Below are 18,474 nucleotides of genomic sequence, written 5' to 3' on the forward strand. Positions count from 1 at the left end.
GCTTGGCGTGCTGGCTTTTTTGTCAAGGTGGCATCACAGAGACCATTGCTCCCATTAGGAAGGCATGAGCAGCGCTCTGTCTCCCAGATGCCTTTTTTCGCAGACCGAGGTCTGGCCAGCTCAGCAGTGGTGAGGCTGCAACCTGCTTTAACCTGCTATCTCCCTTGCCTTCCCCCGCCACCCCCAGCCCTCCTCCTCCCTTTGCTAATCTTGAAGCAAGAGGGAGGCAGCGTTCTGTAGAGTCTAAATAATTCAGAGTCAGGCTCCACAGCACCCGAGTGCTGGTCATTGCCTATTCAAAAGGTTAGACCAGCAGCACAGAAATCCTTCTCCCTCCGAGTTGGAGGGATGAACCCAGCGCAGCTGGGGTGTGGGGACCCTCATTTGTGTGCTCTGGCCAAGGCCACTTCCATTAACAAGCTCTGATCTGCACTCCGGTCCCCAGAGTATTTCAGCGCTGCAGTTGTTAGCGCTCTCAGCCGTGGCCCGGCAGCCTCCGGGCTCACACCGTGCACGGCGCTAGGCAGCTGTGCTCCTGAGACCAAGTGTGCTCCTGCACCTCCCTTTTAGAGAGGCCGTTTTCCCTTCCCTGCGGGGAGGTCAGAGATAAGCGAGCATCGTGCAATGGGGCAGAGGGACTCCGGACCCAGGTTTCGCTTGGTTTGTGAGAAAAAAAGAGTTTGCCGGGAATAAGAACAAAAATATCTCACGAGGGAAGCTGTCTAGCCACACGCAAATAGAAGCACAGTAGGGACAGACTCACTGGATCCAAGATGCGGGGGTGGGAGTCTCTGGAGCTCCCCAGGAAACTTCCCTTCCAGGAGTATTCACAGCCTTTCCTGGAGCTTTTTCTCTTGACCAGCTGTAGCGCTGCTGAAGAAGATGATAGCATTGCAGGCTGACGTCCTCTCTGTCTGCAGAACGGATACAGCACAGGCAGGACTGCCACTACTGGCACGCTCCCCCAACCTCATCTATGGGCCTGATTTTCCGCCCTCTTCCACCTTGGGCTCATTTGCACCTGTAAAAATGGAGAGCTCCCCAGTTAGACTTCTCCACGTAATGATGCAGATGGCTGCCCTGTCACACGTGTGCAAATGGTTAACTTGGGGCGTCAGGCAATGAAGAAACAAGCCACTGCAGCTCAACCCTAACCTAGGAGGACGGCTTCCAACATAAGAGGAGAGTTTAGTTTTTGTAGCTTGTAGGTCTAATGGACTGAGCAGGGGCCTGCGAGCCATGTGTTTTAATCTCGGCGTCGACTCCGTCAACTGCTGTGACTCTTCAGACTGAACCCGTCTTAGAGGTGGGTGACACGGGCAACTGCCCAGGGTGCTGTGGTCAGGGGGGCACCACACACACACGTGCATGTGAGCAACCTGCACTCAGAGCAATGCCGATCTCCACCCCAGGCAGGAGGCACAGTGCCCAGCCCAGCCCAAGCTGCCCCTGCCTCCAGGGGGGATGCAATAGCAGTTTGCCCACTAAGACGTGAGCTGGGACCCACTGACGTCACTTCAGGCAGAGCATCGCTAGCCATCGGCTGGTTACAACTTCTAGCTAAGGGGCTGGGCTGCATGCCACTTAGTAGCCCCAAGGTGAGACGTTCCACGTGGCATCACTAGTCCACCGCCTGAAGGAAACGCTCTGAATTTTAGCTCATGGCTCAGCAATCATCTTTCCCATTAAAATAACACAACCTGTTCCCCTATGATCCTCATCGCCCAAGAGCAGCAACTTGCAGCAGAAGAAAGTAAATGTCTAAATGCTCCCCAGATGAATCCCAGAGTCAGCCTTTCCCATCCTCTGCTCAAAGCTTGGGCAAAATATGAGAAGCTCTTTGTGGGGTTTGGGTGACTCAATGAATGAATGTGTGGAGGGTGTGTTTAATTGCAGCGTGCCTTGCATCAGGGATGAAAGGAATTTGCTGGAGTCAGCCTAGTACTAGGCAAGTGATTGTCAGCTTCACCAGTAGCAATCATCTTTCAAGGCTAAATGCAGCCCTGACTTCTACTGCTTTCCGTTCGGTGGAACTCAGTGGTGTTGTATGGGGGATGAGTCAGTGCAGAATTTAGACCTGAGCGTTTGTCAAATGCCTCCACAAATGCGAGGACCTCAAAGCACACTGTGAATGTATCTCAGGACATCCTCTGGGAGAAAGGCTTCAGTGCCCGCCTTTCCCTGATGAGAAAAGCAAGCCATAGAAGGGGAGCAAAAAGTTCAAGCTTGGATGCTTCAACTCAGCTATCTAAATTCAAATGTAGGCACCTAAACAAAAGGAGCAATAGGAGCCTAAAATGTAGTGGCTCAGTGAGTGACCTGACTTTTAGATACTTCATTTTAGCAGGATGAGCTGCAACAGTTCCCAGTCACATTTTCAAGCTGGCATATCGGCCTCTGTCTCAATCAGATGGATAAAGCAGGATACGACTCTCACTGGACTGTCCGCCACAGAACGATGCCGTGTCATCACTCAAATGATGTCATAACTCAAATGCCAGGTGCAGCAGGAATGCTGTTGAATGCCAGAAAACCCTGCTCGCAGTAACAGTCAAGGGGGGGACAAGTGCGGGTTCACATCTGTTGTCTTGCTGGGAAAGGAGGGGGTAGTGCCACGACTGCCATATCCCCTCTGGTTTCCCTCCCACAGGTGTAAATGCAACCTCCATGCCAACCTGTGCACCTTCAAAGAGGGCAGCCTTCAGTGCGAGTGCGAGCACAACACCACCGGGCAGGACTGCGGGAAGTGCAAGAAGAACTTCCGCTCCCGGTCCTGGCGAGCTGGGTCCTACCTGCCTCTGCCCAACGGATCCCCCAATGCATGTGAGTGGCTTGCGGCACCTCTTGGCCCGTTAAGACTGGGCAAGAGTAGACCTCTATCCTGAACCAGAGCACGGGCCAGAGGGATGCTTTAGTGTCACAGGGGAGGTGAATGCTCTTGGGACACACAGAGGATTGGGTGGAAGGAAAGGGAGATCGATGACCACGACTGGACCGAAAGGAGGATGAGAGGATGGCCTGAGGCTGTGCTGAATGGGTCCAGTCCGTGGCCTTAGTTAGGTATTTCACTCTAAATGACTGTGTATTCCTTAAAGAAAACAGCATGCGTCTGTAGAAAAGCCATGGGCCAATCCTTGCACAGTAGGGGTGGTAAAAAGGACACTGCCGTGAGCACTGGGTGCCCTGTTTACTGTCACCCAGAGGAATTTCTTGCATACAACACAGGATCTCGGGCCCCAGGAAGCAGCCCTGAGTGTCCATGAGCACCCGTGCAGCCACAGCCCCATCTCCTTGCTCCAGCTAGGGTGTGTATGAACTAGCAGGACATCAGGGTTGCAAACCAGCAGCCTCCAAGCAGGCAGTTTTGGTGGTGGAAGATGGGCTGAAGGCCACTCCCTCATGGGTTTGCTCCAAGTCGCACTAGCCAGCTTGCTTTCATGTCACAAAGCAGCAGGAACCGCTCCAGCCCTTTTAAACAGCAGCTTTGAGCATTCACTAAAAGAACCTTTTTTTTCATCCTCCACCTCCCCAAAATTTTTGAAAGATTTATGCGCTTTAAGATGATCAAAGCTGAAGCCCAGGCTCGGCGGGCCGTGACGGGAATGTTGCACGCATCCCAGAGATGGTAGATGAGCAGGTTCTTTGAAAGGGAACGAGCTTGTCAGCTCCCTCCAAGTGCCTGTGTTCCTTCAAAAGCCCTGCAACATGCTGTTATCCCTCCCTCCTTCTTCCCTCTTTTCCATCTGTCTCTCCATTTCTCTCTTTCCTTCCCTTTTCCCTCTCTTCCCCCATCACATCCATCTTTCATTCTCCCCCAACACGGTCCTGTTGTCACAACCAGGAACCAGCTGGAAGGGTTAAAAACTGGCACCCAGCCCCATGGTATCCCAATGAATCCACCCTGAGAGAAAGATCTCTGAGAATCCTTTTCTGCTGAAAACCCCAGCAAGGCATGGCCCATAGAGCCCCCCCACCCCGCCCAGCAAACTTTGCTAGGGTCATCTGACCCCAGGAGTCTTTCCTGCCCAATGATCTTGTAAGGTCCCTTCCAGCCCCTAACATCTGTGAACTCATCTTCCCTTCTTTCTTAGACAAGCCTAAAAAAAATCTAACCCCCAACCCAAGCAATTCCTGAGTCAGGGCCTGCTATCTGGGACCACAAGAGTCCAGAGGAGAAACCTCCACAGCAGCTCAATGGTTGCTTGTAGACCATGACAAACCTCCAAAGCACACATTACCCATACTGGGCGTAAAGGTAGGTTGGGGAAAGGGCTAGCAGGAAACTACTAGCAGGGACCAAGTGGCTTTTCTTTCCCAGGTCATCGTAGGTAGGTCTCAGCCTGTGTCTCAAGTCTCCGGCGTTTCCAAAGGGAGCGCTGTCTGGTCACCTCTGTGGTTTGCCAGAGGCTGCTGTTAAGACATTGCGGCAAGCTGGTGCGACTATGAACAAGACTCTTGTTAATTAACACAATGGCTTCTTGGCTTTGCTGACCCTGCTGCTTCTTGTTTCTTCCAGGTGCAGCTGCAGGCTCAGCGTTCGGCAGTAAGTAAAATCCTAACTGCAATGCTGGCATTTGACATCCTCGGTGCATGGCCCCCTGCGCGCGTCATATGGAAACGATGGTTATTTTCTGTCCATTATCATCTTCCAGGCAATACGTCTGCTCTAATGGCATCTCATTTTCTCTCCTATCCAGACCCTTATGTTTTCTTTCTTTGGCTTCAGTAGCCTCATTTTGTCTCTTCCTCTGGCGTGGTTTCTCCCCACGAGGTTCGTTAGCATGGCTGCGGGAAAGGAAATAAAACAGACGTTCAAAAACGCCGGCGATCGCTGTGAACTTTTCCCCCTCTCCATAGTGTCGTGCTCCAAGACGGAGCTGCTTTTGTTTTTTCTCCTCCAAATTCTTGGCCAGAACATCCAGATTGGACCCTCGAGCCATGGGTTGCTACCCACAAAAATACTCTTATAGCATTTAAAGTTCGGTGTGAATTTCTGCTGAAAGATGGATGGTACGACTATGGCTCGTGATTTGAAAGGGCCAGAGAGAGTCTCAGACCAAACACCTCATGCTTCGAGCAAACTGCACCCCAGCTCTGAACTCTGAGACTAGGGCGATTCTCTAAAAAAACATGAATAGATGGCTGGGACAACTGGGTTTTTCAGTTTGCTGCCACATCCAAAACAGAGAGAGAAAAATCATTTTCAGGTTAAATCAAATATCATTTCTTTTTAATTTCAACAAATGGTTTCTGGCCAAATGAAGCTTTTTTGCTTAGATTTAAAACAACTTTCAAGACCATTTTGAAAGTAACATCAAATTAAAAACTGGAAACCGCTTGCAAATGTTGAAACAAAACACCTCTTCATTTTTTTTATCTCCCCCACCAAAACAAAGCAAAACCCCATCAATTCGGTGAAACCTGAGTACATTCTTTGAACATGTTGATGCTGCCAACTCTATTTTTTCCTGCAATCATTTTTTGGATCGAAAAAACACTTCACTTTGCTTTAACAGGGTGAGGCTAGAGAGAGTCCAGCAGAAAACACTAAAGGTGGGATAGCGAGTGGAAAGTGTAGGTTTGGGTATGGATAGCAACCAGCTAAAGAGGGATTATTTTGATTTCCCCTTTCCCAGAGACAAGAGGTGACCTGGAGTAAGTATGGTATTTGAACAAGCTAAGGGTTATTCTGCAATTAAGCACAATAGTCTACACAAGGTTGTGACACAAGCAGGGACTCGAGGCAGAGGGTGAAGGTAGGACTGTATTAATGACGCGAAGGATCACTGTTCCCATTCACGTTGTGTTCAGAGGTATGTGAATGAGAGAGAGGCGCAGCATCAGCGAGTGTTTCCTGGGATGCTGTCCTCTCCGGAGGGCTCCGCTGACTTTGCTGGAGTTATACCAGCAGGCAGTTTGGCCCATTTAAGCTAAAATAATCTAATGTTCACTTTAATAGAATTGAATAAATGAAAAGGCTCTGGGTTGACTTTACAATGCTGAGCTGTCCGCTGCCTTCTGGGCAGCAGGAGGCAACCATCTTGCTGATTTGGAGGTTTGGCTGGGAGTATCTTTGCCATCTGGCACAACGCGCTCATGCATATGTGAGAAAGAGATGGCAAAGCTATTGTCAGGCAGGAAAGGCTCGTGCCCAGTTTCTGCTCCTATATGACTTTGAAACTCAGACCTCTCTTTGCCTCTGCCTGCGTCTCCTTCGCACAGATTCTCCCTCTCCCTTGCCTGCTGCAGCTTAACGAATGAAAGTTATCATACAGCTGGCAACATTTGAACTGACATCCCTGCCAACTAAGTAAAATTCAGTAACAGCTCAACCCCAGCGCACGCAGACGCATCCACGCACAGTTTCCAGCCTTGCCAAACTGGAATGTGCCTTGGTTTCCATCAGCCATTTAATTGAGTCCCAGCTGTAAATTCTCTTTAAAATTGGTCACTTCTCCCAACCCAGCAGCTGCTTCTGTACATATCCTGCAGCTGGGTCCTTACAGTTTTCTGGTTGTTCTCCCTCCAAGAAACAGAGGGTCCGGCAACCTGGTCCTCAGTATCCCCAACCCTTGGAGGTAGAGCATTCTTAGGAGGTGGATTGTGCTTGACTTTCATGTCCACCAGCTGAGGGCCTGGTCGCTTTGAACTCTTTTGGGGATGTACAGCTTAAATCAACAGTGCTATATGCAGATGCAGTTTGTCTGATATGCTTGCTGGAGGCTGTGGGGTGTGAGACTGTGGACCCAAGAACAAGATGTTCCCACAGGTCCATTCCTAGGGCTCTGGCAATTTAGCAGAGGATAATGAGCATTTTTTAGGCCTTCATGAGATGGACGGCAATGGCATGGTGGTGACGTGGAGCTCCGACCAAATTCTGTCCCACTGAAGTTAACAGACGTTGTGGCACAGACTGGAGTGGGAGCAGGCACTTACTGTGAGCCTCTGTCGCTGGAAAAATAGACGGGTGAAAATGAAAGCACCGATGAGCTTTGACAGGTTGTGGATGGGTAGAAGGCAACAGCAAGACTCCTGAAGAGTCTTACTTCTGAAAACAGACTCATAAAGCGTCTCCCCTAGGTTCGAGTCCCTTCTTTCCCGATCTTTTCTTTGTTTCCCGGTAGTCTATGAGCGACCACGGAGAATTACCACCACAAAAGCTACCACCACCACCACCACCACAGCACCCAAAACCACCACCACCAAGCAAGCAGGTGGGTGCTCAGCTTGGCCCCGCAAGGCAGACCCCCACCTTTGCTAGCATAGCTAGGTCCTTTAGTTCTGGTCCCACGCTCCTCTACCGGCTTCACTTCCTGTTGTAGCTCCGCAAGCAGCAGCGGAGGAGGAGGATCTGGTCTGGCGCCCTGCTCCTTTGCCTTGTAGGAGCTTTGGGGGACATGGACTTAAAAAAAAAAAAAAGAAAGAAAAAAAAATCACATGGCAGGAATTCAGCTCTTCCGAGCCAGCAGAACATCCTGGCTCATTCGCATCCCAAATTGGATTTGACGAAGAGCATCTGGATGCGAAACACCAACACCGTGCAGTCTTCTCTTCACAGCAGCAGCCACAGGCACCACCCTAAAGGTGACTCCTTCGAAGAGACAAGTTGTGGCCGATGCCTTTCTCAGGTGCCCTTCTTGCCCTTGCTGCTGCTGTGAGGATGATGGCAACGTTATCGTTTGCCCTGGTCATAGATGGAGGTGGAAACTAAGGAAACAAGTGGTTTGGGGTTGTTTTAAATCACTTTCAATGTAGCCTTGCAAAATCCTCAGGAATGAATCATGCGGGGACAAGAGTTGCTTTTCTATATATACCATAAAGGGGTCGGGGGGAGGTAGGGATGACTCAAAAAAGCCCAGGAGGTTTTACGCACCATTTTTAAGAACTTAAAAAAGGGGCGGGTAGGATTTTGCAAGGCTGTTAACGTCCCCCATTCTCCTGTCAGTAGTGCTGGGGTGGGTCCCCTATGCTCATGCATCTTTATATTCTTCAAGAGCCGGTCTCCATGAATTCTCTTACCTTGGGAAGTTCCCGGAGCAGGGCCTTGTCTGAGAACGGCCAGCGATCCCCAACCTGACATCAAGGTCAGCGTAACGTAGGGCAAGCAGAGATTCCCGTAAGTTGTGCCAGGAGTGAACCCAGCCTGGCGCAGAGGGACATAAGTACAGCTGGTTTTGCCTTGCTCCCTGGCCCCTCCGCTCCCTCCCCCTTGTCCAGAGGATTTAGTCCATGGAGTTGTCCATTTTGAAAAGCAGTTGCGGAGGGAGAAGGAGACTGGGAGAGCCAGACTTTGATGCTGAGCAGCCTGGCTCTGTGCTGCCTGGGGTGGGCTGAACACACTGGAAGTCCAAGAACATGATTCCTTCATTTCCAAATCGCCCAGTAGAGATGACTTGTGTTATCTTCATTTTTTATGAGGATTTTTTTTCCCGTTTGCTAACAAGAAGGCATCACTCTCTCCCCCTCTCTTTTTTTGGAAGCAAGCAGATGAAAGCTAACAGCAGGAATTTTTTTAAGACTCTCATAGGGGAGTTAGACGTGTGCTCATTTCACTGCCGTGCTTTCTGGGTCTGATTTTTCCCAGGGGAACATTTTATATCCACAGTATGTTAGTAAGAGTCAGCCTGGGGGTGCTGCCAGCAGCCAGTCAAGGGGATGGGGAAGCTTGATTGTGTGTTTATGCAAATACAGATATAATCGTGGTGGCACCATCCTCTGCTGTTTAAAGCAGGGGGTCTGGCTGCAGCAATGCAACCTGGGTCCCATTTCCCGCTTGCCCTGCGTTACAGTGCAGTCTTGGTCTAGCCAATTCAATGTCCCTGTGTGTAACGTGGAAACAGTACTTACCCTCTCCATTAAGGTTACAGATCGGTGTTACGGTCACATGAGGTTACAGATCGGTGTTAACGGTCACACGAGTGGGGTACATCATCTCCGCGCCTGTAATAATTCAGCTTGTGCTCCACGTACATGACACTCAGTGTCACGTGGTTTTTATCTGTGTTGGCCCGTAGTAGTTTTCTTGCGAGCTCCTGCCTCTGAACCTACTGAGCATCTGTCTCTTGTGGTACAATTAATGCTTTTCTGCCCTGCCTCACCAGTGTGGCTGGGGTCGGGTGAGAAGGTTGCCTTTTTTTTCTTTATAGTTGATATGGGTGAATGGGTCAGAGAGAAAAATACAAGCTCTCTCCCAATCAACACTAAGCCTTTATAATTTTCTAGGAAGCAGCCAATCCCTCGAGGTCTGGGAATGCAGCATGTTTATTGATTCGGTGTCTCTCGTTCCCCGGGCAGCCCACGCGCTCATAGTTTCTAGCTGAATTTGGGAAGGGAACAGCCAAAGCATCAGCTGAAAAGCTCCGGGTCTTGCATGCTTTGTAGACCCTGGGCCAGGGTAGTACCAAAGGTCTTGGGATGTCTCCCATCACTAGTTTGAGGAACAACATCTGGGAGGGGGCTCTGCTGGGAAGAGGATTTAATCTGCGATTCACAGCACTGTGTATGGGCTTTCCATCCAGTTGCCCTGCTGCTGACGGGTTATCGGAAAGAGCAGGTGACAACCGCCCCACTTACTGCAAACCCAGCTTCTTGCATTGAGTTACTTGGGGGCAGCGTGCCACGTTTCTAGTTTGAAAAGGCAGGGCTGGGCTTTGTGGCTTCAACTCAGTGCATCTTACTGCATCTTCCTTTCCTGGTTGGCCCCGATGGGCATTTATACACGTGCTCTGGGAGTGGGGGTGCTTTAATTAGAGCCGCTCTAATTAAAGTGCCTTAAGCCTCTCATGTATCAGTATCCCTGAACTGAAAAATGGTGGTGGGGGCACTTTAACGCTTGTCGAACAAGCTTTAATTAAAGTGTCCCCACCACCATTTTTTAGTGCGGGGATGCTGCTACATGAGACGCCGGAGTCTGCTGGAGCATGGTAATTACCACGCTCCAGCAGACTTGGTTAATCGAGCCTGCTGCACTGTGCTGTAATTACAGCAGGTCGGAGCAGCCTTGCTGCTTGTGTATAGGTGCCCAAACGAGGGGGGGAAATGAAGACTGTTACTTAGCTCAAGGCATCACTCCACTTGTTTCAACCCAAGGAGTTTGCCTTCTGTGGCTGAAGATCCCGACCAGAGTCTCTCTTGAGTGGGGTCTGCACAGGTGTGGGCACAATTCATTATTGCAAATAGTCATATTCAGGAAGGGGGCAGGTCAGGGGTATAGGCCTCATTCTGATTGCACTGATGGCTTAAAATGAACGTACCAGGAACTTCATCGGTGAGAGAGGAGAATCGGGTCCAGAGTTTGCAATTGTCAGTGCTTCCTTTCACCTGGCTGTCCTGCTGACCAGGGACTGGGCAGGACCCAACTACCACACGAGAGGCGCTCTCCTCTCTTCTTTAGTCCAGCGGAAAAAAAAATAGGAGGAGGATCTCTCCTTTGGGGTAATGAAACACCGTCCTGTTTCACCGAATGAATAGTGGCTAGAATGCCAGGTCAGCCTAGAGGAACTGCTTTAAGAGGTTTTTCTAGGTATCCAAGAAACACTGCAAATACCTCAGCTGCTTGGGGCTCAGGTACAGTGGCGGGTGAAATGCAAAATGCTTCTGTTTGCGGGATGCACACTTCGAGCTAGAGAGGGCTCCGAAGCTCACTGGAGCATTTCCCCCCTGCAGCTCTCCTCCGATCTGGGCTTGTTCCACAATCGAGGCTGGACTATCGCAGCTCAGGTCGCAAGACCCGCCTGCAAGCGCTGTTACAGCTGCCCCCTCTGCTACCTCCTCCCCGCAGCCTGTCACCGTGCTGTTTCTTTCCATAACATGCATTCGGTTCTTTCACCCTTTGTATTTTTGCTTCCCATCCTATGCAGTCACTGCCAGGCAGCCTGCTGCCCTCCCTGCCTCTGTGCCTATCCAGGAGAGACCCAAAAAACCAGGTATTTAGAAGCCGGTCTGAATTATTTTTCCTTCTCACGTGTGCTTCTGCATACTAGGCGGCAGCACTCAGAAGGATCTCAATGTGGCATGTAGACTAGAAGTGTGGATTAGACGTGGTGTTAGTCTTAGGTGGCACAGATCTGGTGTTGTTCGCTGTCTGTAGCGTTCTCCGCGGTCACACGTTTAGTCTAGCAGTACTGGCACCTTGGGCACAGACGCTGTGGAGTGGCCTCCTCTCCCTTTCCGCAGCAAAGAGAAGGGCTCTTGACAATGCTGCTGTGGAGTCCGGCCACACCGGTGGCCAGAGACCCTGGCTGCTGCAACCACCACATGAGCTCCCCGTGCTCTGGCTTCTGCTAATGCTGAGGCTGGCACTCAGGGTCTTGGGGATAGGGCCACCCTCTGCACGAGCTGTAGAGCAGTGGTTCTCAACCTTTTTTGTACCAGGACCCATTTGTCAACACTGATGGCCAGTCCCGACTCGGTGCCCCTCACTCCCAACCTGCTGTCCCCCCACCCTGCAGTGTGCGTAGCAGGGGGCACCCTAAGCGGCCCCTTGCAGGCTGGCGGAGCTCCAGCCTGCAAGGGAAGAGCCATGCTTTCCCATGTTTTTCTCCCTTTAAAGGAGAATCCATTTTTAAAGTTTGTTCATGACCCTTTCATATCTTCTTGTGACCCACTTTTGGGTCGTGACCCACGGGTTGAGAAACGCAGCTCTAGATCAGCCTGCCCTGCCCTAGTATTTCTACTGCACATGCTGTGCAAACGTCTTATGCCTGTCATCCGATTCTAGCCAAGGAGCAGGCAGGGCATGGGAAAGGAAGCAGGGTGAACGGGTGCAGACAGGGAGGGAGATGACCAGGAGTCACCAAGGAAAGGGAGTCAATCTCACTTGGAATTTCCTCTCCACGTTCCTGCTCTGTGTCGAGCCCTCTTTATCGCTTATCATTTTCCTTCCAACTTGACGCTTTCCCATTTGTCAGGCAATAATAATTTTCCCTCCAAGTTTGGCGTGTGCAAAAAAAGCCTCATCTTCTGTTTTGTTTTCCTTTTCATTTTTTCCCCTTAATTTTTATTTTTTGGTTCTGGGCTCAGCCTGAACCTCCAATGGTGCCAGTTCAGCTCCGGGAAAAACAATTTGCTGGTCAACTGTTCCCACGGAAGGAGCCCAAAACGTAGGCTTTTGGTCCATGGACGCCAGCTACTCTGCTGATGTACCTGCTTTCTGTGGGCCTCCTAACACTAAAACAGTCCAGTGGGATCCCTAGGGTATGGTCTACAATGCTATTTTTAAGCTGCAAGTTGCCCCTAGGTAGCTAATTCTAATTTTCCAGGAGACTCCACACTATAGCTTAGACCTAGGACACATTGTCTGTACCGAAAAGGCTCAAACAGAGATGGGATGTCCCAGTTACCTACTTGCCACCCAGCTCCTTCAGCACCAAATAGGTCCGGAGGAGATATGGGCGCCTCTCCACATGCCCACCCCCAAAACGTAAAACCAGCCATGCATGTCACTACAGCTACTGGGGGAAGGTTCTTAGGATAAAGAGCATTAATAATTTCCCTGGCTCTGTAAATGCAAGCGAGTGGAGGTGTGTGTGAATGACTAAAAAGCAAAATGCCTCCAGGGCTGTTTTTTATTGTGACTCTAATTAAACCCTTGCCAATTTGCACAGAGCTTTTTTCATATTCTCTTTAACACGAGAGTCATATCAATTGGCTTCCATTTTCCAGTTGAAAAGGACAGTGTCTATCACCTCCTTGTAGAACTTGTGGTTTAAAATCCCCCCCACCGCGTTGTTTATCATCCCCCCACAGAGGCTGGGAAATCGCATCTCTCTCCTTCTTGGGTTTGGTCTTTGAAATTTGGCAAAGACTGAGATTTTTTTTCCCCCTTATGTTACTCAACTGGAGCCTGAAATTAACTCTGTGCCTTTTTTAATATATACACATATTTCCCAGTTTGTGCAGTAGCGAGAAGGAGGACTGTTAACAAAAGTGGGGAGATTGAAGCAAATCCCATCTCCTCAGCTTTTATTTTGCCCCCTGTGCCAACCGCCTGGCTGTCGGAGGGCCTGGGCCTTGCAGATCCCAGTGATCTCTCCCCTTGCAGTGGTTGATCCTGTGCTTGGTCATCTCCCTGCAACCCGTCTAGTGACTGAAGGAAGTGGATGGATATGAAACCTAATGTGGGTGACACTTAGAGTTATGAGAGGCAGGTCTTGGTGTCTCTCCACTGAAGGCAATGGGATAGTGGCAGTTTTTGCCCACGGAAGATCAGACCCTTCCTTTCATAATCACCAGGCCACTAGCTGGCCTCCCCTTGGCCCGGTGCATCTCATAATGTGGCTTTCCTGTATTACCTCTGCAAGAATACAACAGCTCCTCAGCCGCTGCACCTCTGCAGGTGGGCTCCCCCCAGTCCAAGGCTGGTGCAGGAACCAAAGGTAGGAACGCGTCGCTGAACTGCGCTCATCTGGCTAGTACGTATCCCACCCCCATATGCACTGATGCCTAACTTGCTTTAGCTAGTAGGATTACAGCTCTGCTTTCCATGTCTCCCTCTCTCCTCTGAGCTGGGAAAGGCTCTACCAGCTGCTTGATGGGCACAGACAAAAGTAATCTGGTGAAGCTGCACCGAGCCCCAGGGTTGAGTCACATACGTGGAAAAACAAACCCCCCAAAACAAGGGTAATGAATTGCAAAAGAGATTGTTCTCAGCTAGCTGCCGAGGTGAGCAGGGAGGATCATGGAAACCGTGCTGTCCACCAAGATCAGATTGTGCGTGTCAAGTGGAGTAGTTTGGTAACTAGATAGGCGTGTGTTGTTTCTAGCATAGACGTCTTCTGTTGGATGTTTCTTTGGCTTCTTGCCCTGCGTTAGCCTCTCCACAGGGTGCTGTGCAAGCTACCAGTGAGAGCCACCCGAGGTTGCAGGAGGCTCTTGCAATGTTGCCCTCTTTCCCAGGGCTCCTGTTAACGTATATATAGGTTGGTAGTTGACTGGCAATATTCAGCTCCCTGTTTCCCAGTTGATGTGCCCCTTGTAAATCCTTACTGCACACACTCATATCAGTATGATCTACCATATGAATTAGAGCTAGGCCCACACTAAAACCCAGGATCTGGAAATACTTTGATTCAGGGGATAGAGCGGCTGGAGTTCATAGCTCCAGCTGGATTTTACAGTCAGGCCTCACATACTCCATGGGCTAAAACAAAACCCTGAACAAATGCTGCCTACAACGTAGAGCATTTGAAGTCTGTGGCTTGGGCTCAGGCCCATTTCTAGATACCGTCCACTTGGGGCTATACACAGAGAGATGGATGTGCATTATCCAGACCTGTTTCAAAAAGAGTGTTGAGAAACAAATGTCAAAGTTAGCACTCAAAAGAGTCCTGACAAATGGCCTGAGCCACAAGTTATATTTCTAGCTGGTTCATCAACTTGATCCAGCCAGCCATTCTCCCCTTGCTAATGCCTCAGTTTCTGGCTGAAAAATAGACCAAAGGATGCCCATCTTTATGAAGGGCACAGTGCTCCGTGTCTGAAAGGCATGGTATTTGTGCTAAGAATCGCTGTCAAGAGGACCATACCCTAGAGGTGGCAGGGTGGCTCTATGACTTCTCACCACGACAAAAGGTCCTTCCAGAGAACTGGGACGCCAGTTGTCCGTTCTCAGTGGTTTTGGAGTTGCTCGCATGAAATTCATCTGAATTAGAGAACAAGAAACCTTTAAAGAATAGAAGTAGATATAAGTATTTCTCTAGAAATATTTAGTTGCTTTTTAGTTGCCTCTAGTTGCTTTGTCTTGTGCCTACTAATGCATTGCACCTTCAAGACCACTCTTTTCTCTTCCACATTTTGTGGCCAGACTGATCAAACGGGCAGCCCTCGTCTTAGGAGGGGGTTAGGAATGTGGTCAAGGACTTGATATCTGGCGGTTTGGCAGCCAGGGGTTTCTACCCTGAAGTTAGACTGTACAATAACCCCACGTTGGCAGAACCACCACCCTCTCTGTGGCTTCTACGCCCTCTCTTCACCTTTAGGCCAAAGATAACTTCCCCATGCCTCTCTAGTGCTGAACAGCCAATTTCCAAGGAATTTGGATGATTTCAGGAGTAGGCAGAGAGGACAGAGAGAGTGGGCACCATGGTCCCATCCCATGCAAGTGGTCTCCTTTCCCATCTTTAACAACGAACAAGTCGAGGGGCGGTATTATGCTGACGTTCTCTCCAATTGGTACCATTTAAAGCTGCCCAACATCCATGAGACACAGGAGTCCTTGGACCCAGACCTGTGCCCCAGGAGCCTCTTGAAAGCAGAGGAAAGCAGATGCTCTTGGGCTGAGCTTCAGCGCCCAAAGGAAGTGGAGAGTAGACGGGAATCTCCAAACCTCAGTAGGAGTGGTTCAGGCCATATCCATGGGATCCAAAAGACAACTATTTCTTAGGTGTATTGAAGGATTCAAGTTAGATTGGCCCTGGGAGTCTCTATATTCTGCTCATCCTACTTCAGCCTTCTCTCTTTAGAGGCTTTTAGGAACCATGGATGGAGAACAGTCCCAAGCAGGAAGGAAAACAGTCCCGAGGAGCTGCAAAACCTGGGCTTTGCCTCCACCTCTGCCCTGATCCGCTGGGAGAGGGGAGTGACAATATTTCCCCTTAGTTAAATAGGGAGGCTGCATCAAGCCCCCGGTTGGAGATCTGACCGCAGACACTCACTTGTGACTCATCCTGAGCCCCGCGCACGGGAGGTGCTAGAAGGCAGCAAAGACCATATTTCCCCCCCCAACAAGGATCAAGTTGTTGACCTTCAAACAAACTTCATCATCATCTGTCTGAGGGACAGAGTGAAGGGAAAGGAGGGGAGTGAAGGATGGTGCTTCAGATTGCCTCGGTGGTTGCCAACAACCTCCCATCAATTGTTTCCTTGACCAGCCCATTGCACTGATGAGCCAAGGATTTGTCTGCCAAGAGAGAAGCCTCTGGGCAGCTCCATGTCCCAGTTCACCAACTGCACTGTTTGTAGAAGAGATTTCACCAGGTGGAGCTGGGCCCACACACCTCTCCCCAAGACAGATGAACAGCTGCTTAATTCTACTGATCACAACATCCTGATGCAATTAAGCTTAATTGGCTGATCCTTTGACTCTTACACCTCCCTCCCAGGAAGCCAGGGAATGGCTTCTTCAGCTTCTTATGGCAGACAGAGGCACCAAAAGCTTCCTTCCGAGGCCCTGGATGCCCATTTTCTTCTTGGCTGTGTGTTTTGCATTGTGAAACACCACCCTTTAGGTCTCTTGCCCACCCATAGGCTTCAACAGGCATCCTGCCTAGGTGACACCAAGATCCTGCCTTCGAGAACTGAACCTACCTGGGTTACTGCACCGCTCAGCCCCCCACCAGGCCTGCCTCCGCATTAGACAATGCGCTTGTATAGGATGGTTTGGCTAGGAAGGATCTGGCCTCAGACAGGCGTTTGGACTGGATGACCTCTGGCGGTCCCCTTCAGCCTGACTTCTCGGTGTCTGGTCAAAGCAATGGCTTCTGCAGGTAGCAGAGCAGAGCGAGCCGGAGGGAGGGGGAAGCCACTGTGCAATCACAGACATTCAGCTCCCTTTCTCCCCTCAACTTTCTTTCTTCACCACCCCTTCTCATGTTCTCCCAGTCTCTTCCCCCAGACAAGCAGCTGTTTTCCCCCACTCCAGTTCCTCAGCCCCGAAGGGCAGGTGCTGTCCTCCCCAGTCTTTGCCCTGCGCTCTCAGCAGACTCTAACATCACATTGAGGTCACAGCTTTTCTGTTCGATGCCCCCAGGGTGTTCATCCGTCCTCAGCGCCACCGACTTGGTACCCTTAGGACCAGGATGAAGGAGTGCAAACGTGCTGGGGGCAGAGCAGGGTCTGCATCCTGCTACACGTGCTGCTGGCCGCGCTGGTCTTCACCCTCTGCCAGGCCGTGGGCCTGGGGAGCAGCAGCAGCAGCGGGAGAGCAAGCGAGACAGGGGCACAGAGCTGCTCTGCTCAGATCAAGGCTGATCAAAATGAATGGGCAGACAGGGATGGGGATCTGTCACCATGGAAACTTCAGCCTCATCAGGCTTCCCCCAGGCTAAAGCCACCTGGCTAGGGGGTAGCAATCAGCCAACCCGTTTCAGGACTGGCAGCAGCCTAGGGCTAGCACTAGCTTGGGCTGCATGCTGGTTTACTTCCCCCTGATGCAACTGCTACGTGTCTGGATGGAAAGTCAGCCCTGAAGCATGTGGAAATGGAGGATGAAACCCTGAGACGGACACACTGCTTAGTCACTTGCTGCATTTGCTCCGTGGGTCTGGGGATCACCGAGCACTGCCCGACCAGGCCTGGACTTCAGCATCAAGTCCCCTCCTCTTTCTCTCCTCCTCCTAACTGAAACCCCCAAGTCGGGCCGCAGGCAGCAAGCAGCATAATGAGGTGCTGCAGGGAGCTGTCCTACATGAGACCCCACAACGCAGCCTTTCCTGCTGCTGACAACTGCAACTCTCAGCCTTTGCAACCTCCCCGCGAGGACCTATGGAGGCTCACAAGGGAGGGCGAGGATTGTTACTTTGCTCAGGCAGGCTCACCGATGAGGAAACAGACTCAGGGCACGAAGTGGCTCATCTCTCTCTTGCATTGAATATAACAAAATAGACAGAAGTCAGGAGTCCTCCTCCCAATCTTCCTCATTTGCCACTGTCATTTGTTATACCAGCCAGCAGCAGGCCGGCAGCTCCCTATCCTTTATTCCATTATTCAGTTTTACGGTGGGAGACCCCAGATCCCCATGTCGGACAGGAAGGGGAGGGGGAGTTGGTGATGCTGGCAGTGGTCACGATGAACCTGTTGGGGGGTCAGCTGTGAACTACACCGTTGTGGTTTGGAGCAAGAGAGATGAGCTGTCTGGCTGCACTTGATAGTCATCCCATGCCAAGGCCGCCGTGGCTGGCAGCCCAGTCCGGCAGCTTGCCCTGACAGCAAGTCCTACCTGCGTGCTGGGCCCGTCCTGCCAGCACAGAGGCGGCAGAGCCCCGCGATCTCTCCCTGTCCATCCTGCTGAACTAAACAGAGGCCCTGGGAGGCACGTGTGCCCCACTTCCCTGCTTGGAGATGCCAAGCCGGTGCACCCCCAGGACTCTGCTGGGAAAAGGCCTCCAAAGAGCTGCAAGACGTCAGCTTGCCATGGGGTGAAAAGCAGCTTTAGCAAGAGGCTGCTTAACCAGGACACAGCAAAACCCATCCCCTCTGGAAACAAGTATGTCCGCTGGCAGGCAGAGCTTTCCTTGGGGACAAGGTGTGCCTAGGTGGAGAGAAGCACGTATAGCTAACAGCCTGGGATGGGGAGGCAGCGGTCAACTCAGTCAACTGGAGGGGGAGCGGTTATAAAAATATCACTGCCTGTCCTCCCCTTGCCGGCGATTTCATGTTCTGGGATATTTTACAGCTGAGATTGACCTCAAACTAACTCAGTGAGAGACTGAAGACTCACACCAGAGTAAAAGAAGGTCATTTGGGGAGAGGAAAGAA

The 18,474-nt window shown here is 50.9% G+C and overlaps 1 protein-coding gene across 4 annotated transcripts in view; it reads left to right on the forward strand.

Annotated features, from left to right (window-relative positions):
• Positions 1-18,474, forward strand: part of NTNG2 (netrin G2) — a 76,381-nt gene that overhangs the window by 49,894 nt on the left and 8,013 nt on the right. For all 4 annotated transcript variants that reach the window (XM_059715628.1, XM_059715627.1, XM_006259990.4 and 1 more), the window contains 2 exons: positions 2,651-2,823; positions 4,517-4,543. In XM_059715628.1, the coding sequence (XP_059571611.1) occupies positions 2,651-2,823; positions 4,517-4,543 (200 nt within the window). The remainder of the gene's footprint in view (positions 1-2,650; positions 2,824-4,516; positions 4,544-18,474) is intronic.

This window comes from Alligator mississippiensis, chromosome 12 (genome assembly GCF_030867095.1).
Source record: "Alligator mississippiensis isolate rAllMis1 chromosome 12, rAllMis1, whole genome shotgun sequence".
Classification (NCBI taxonomy): domain Eukaryota; kingdom Metazoa; phylum Chordata; order Crocodylia; family Alligatoridae; genus Alligator; species Alligator mississippiensis.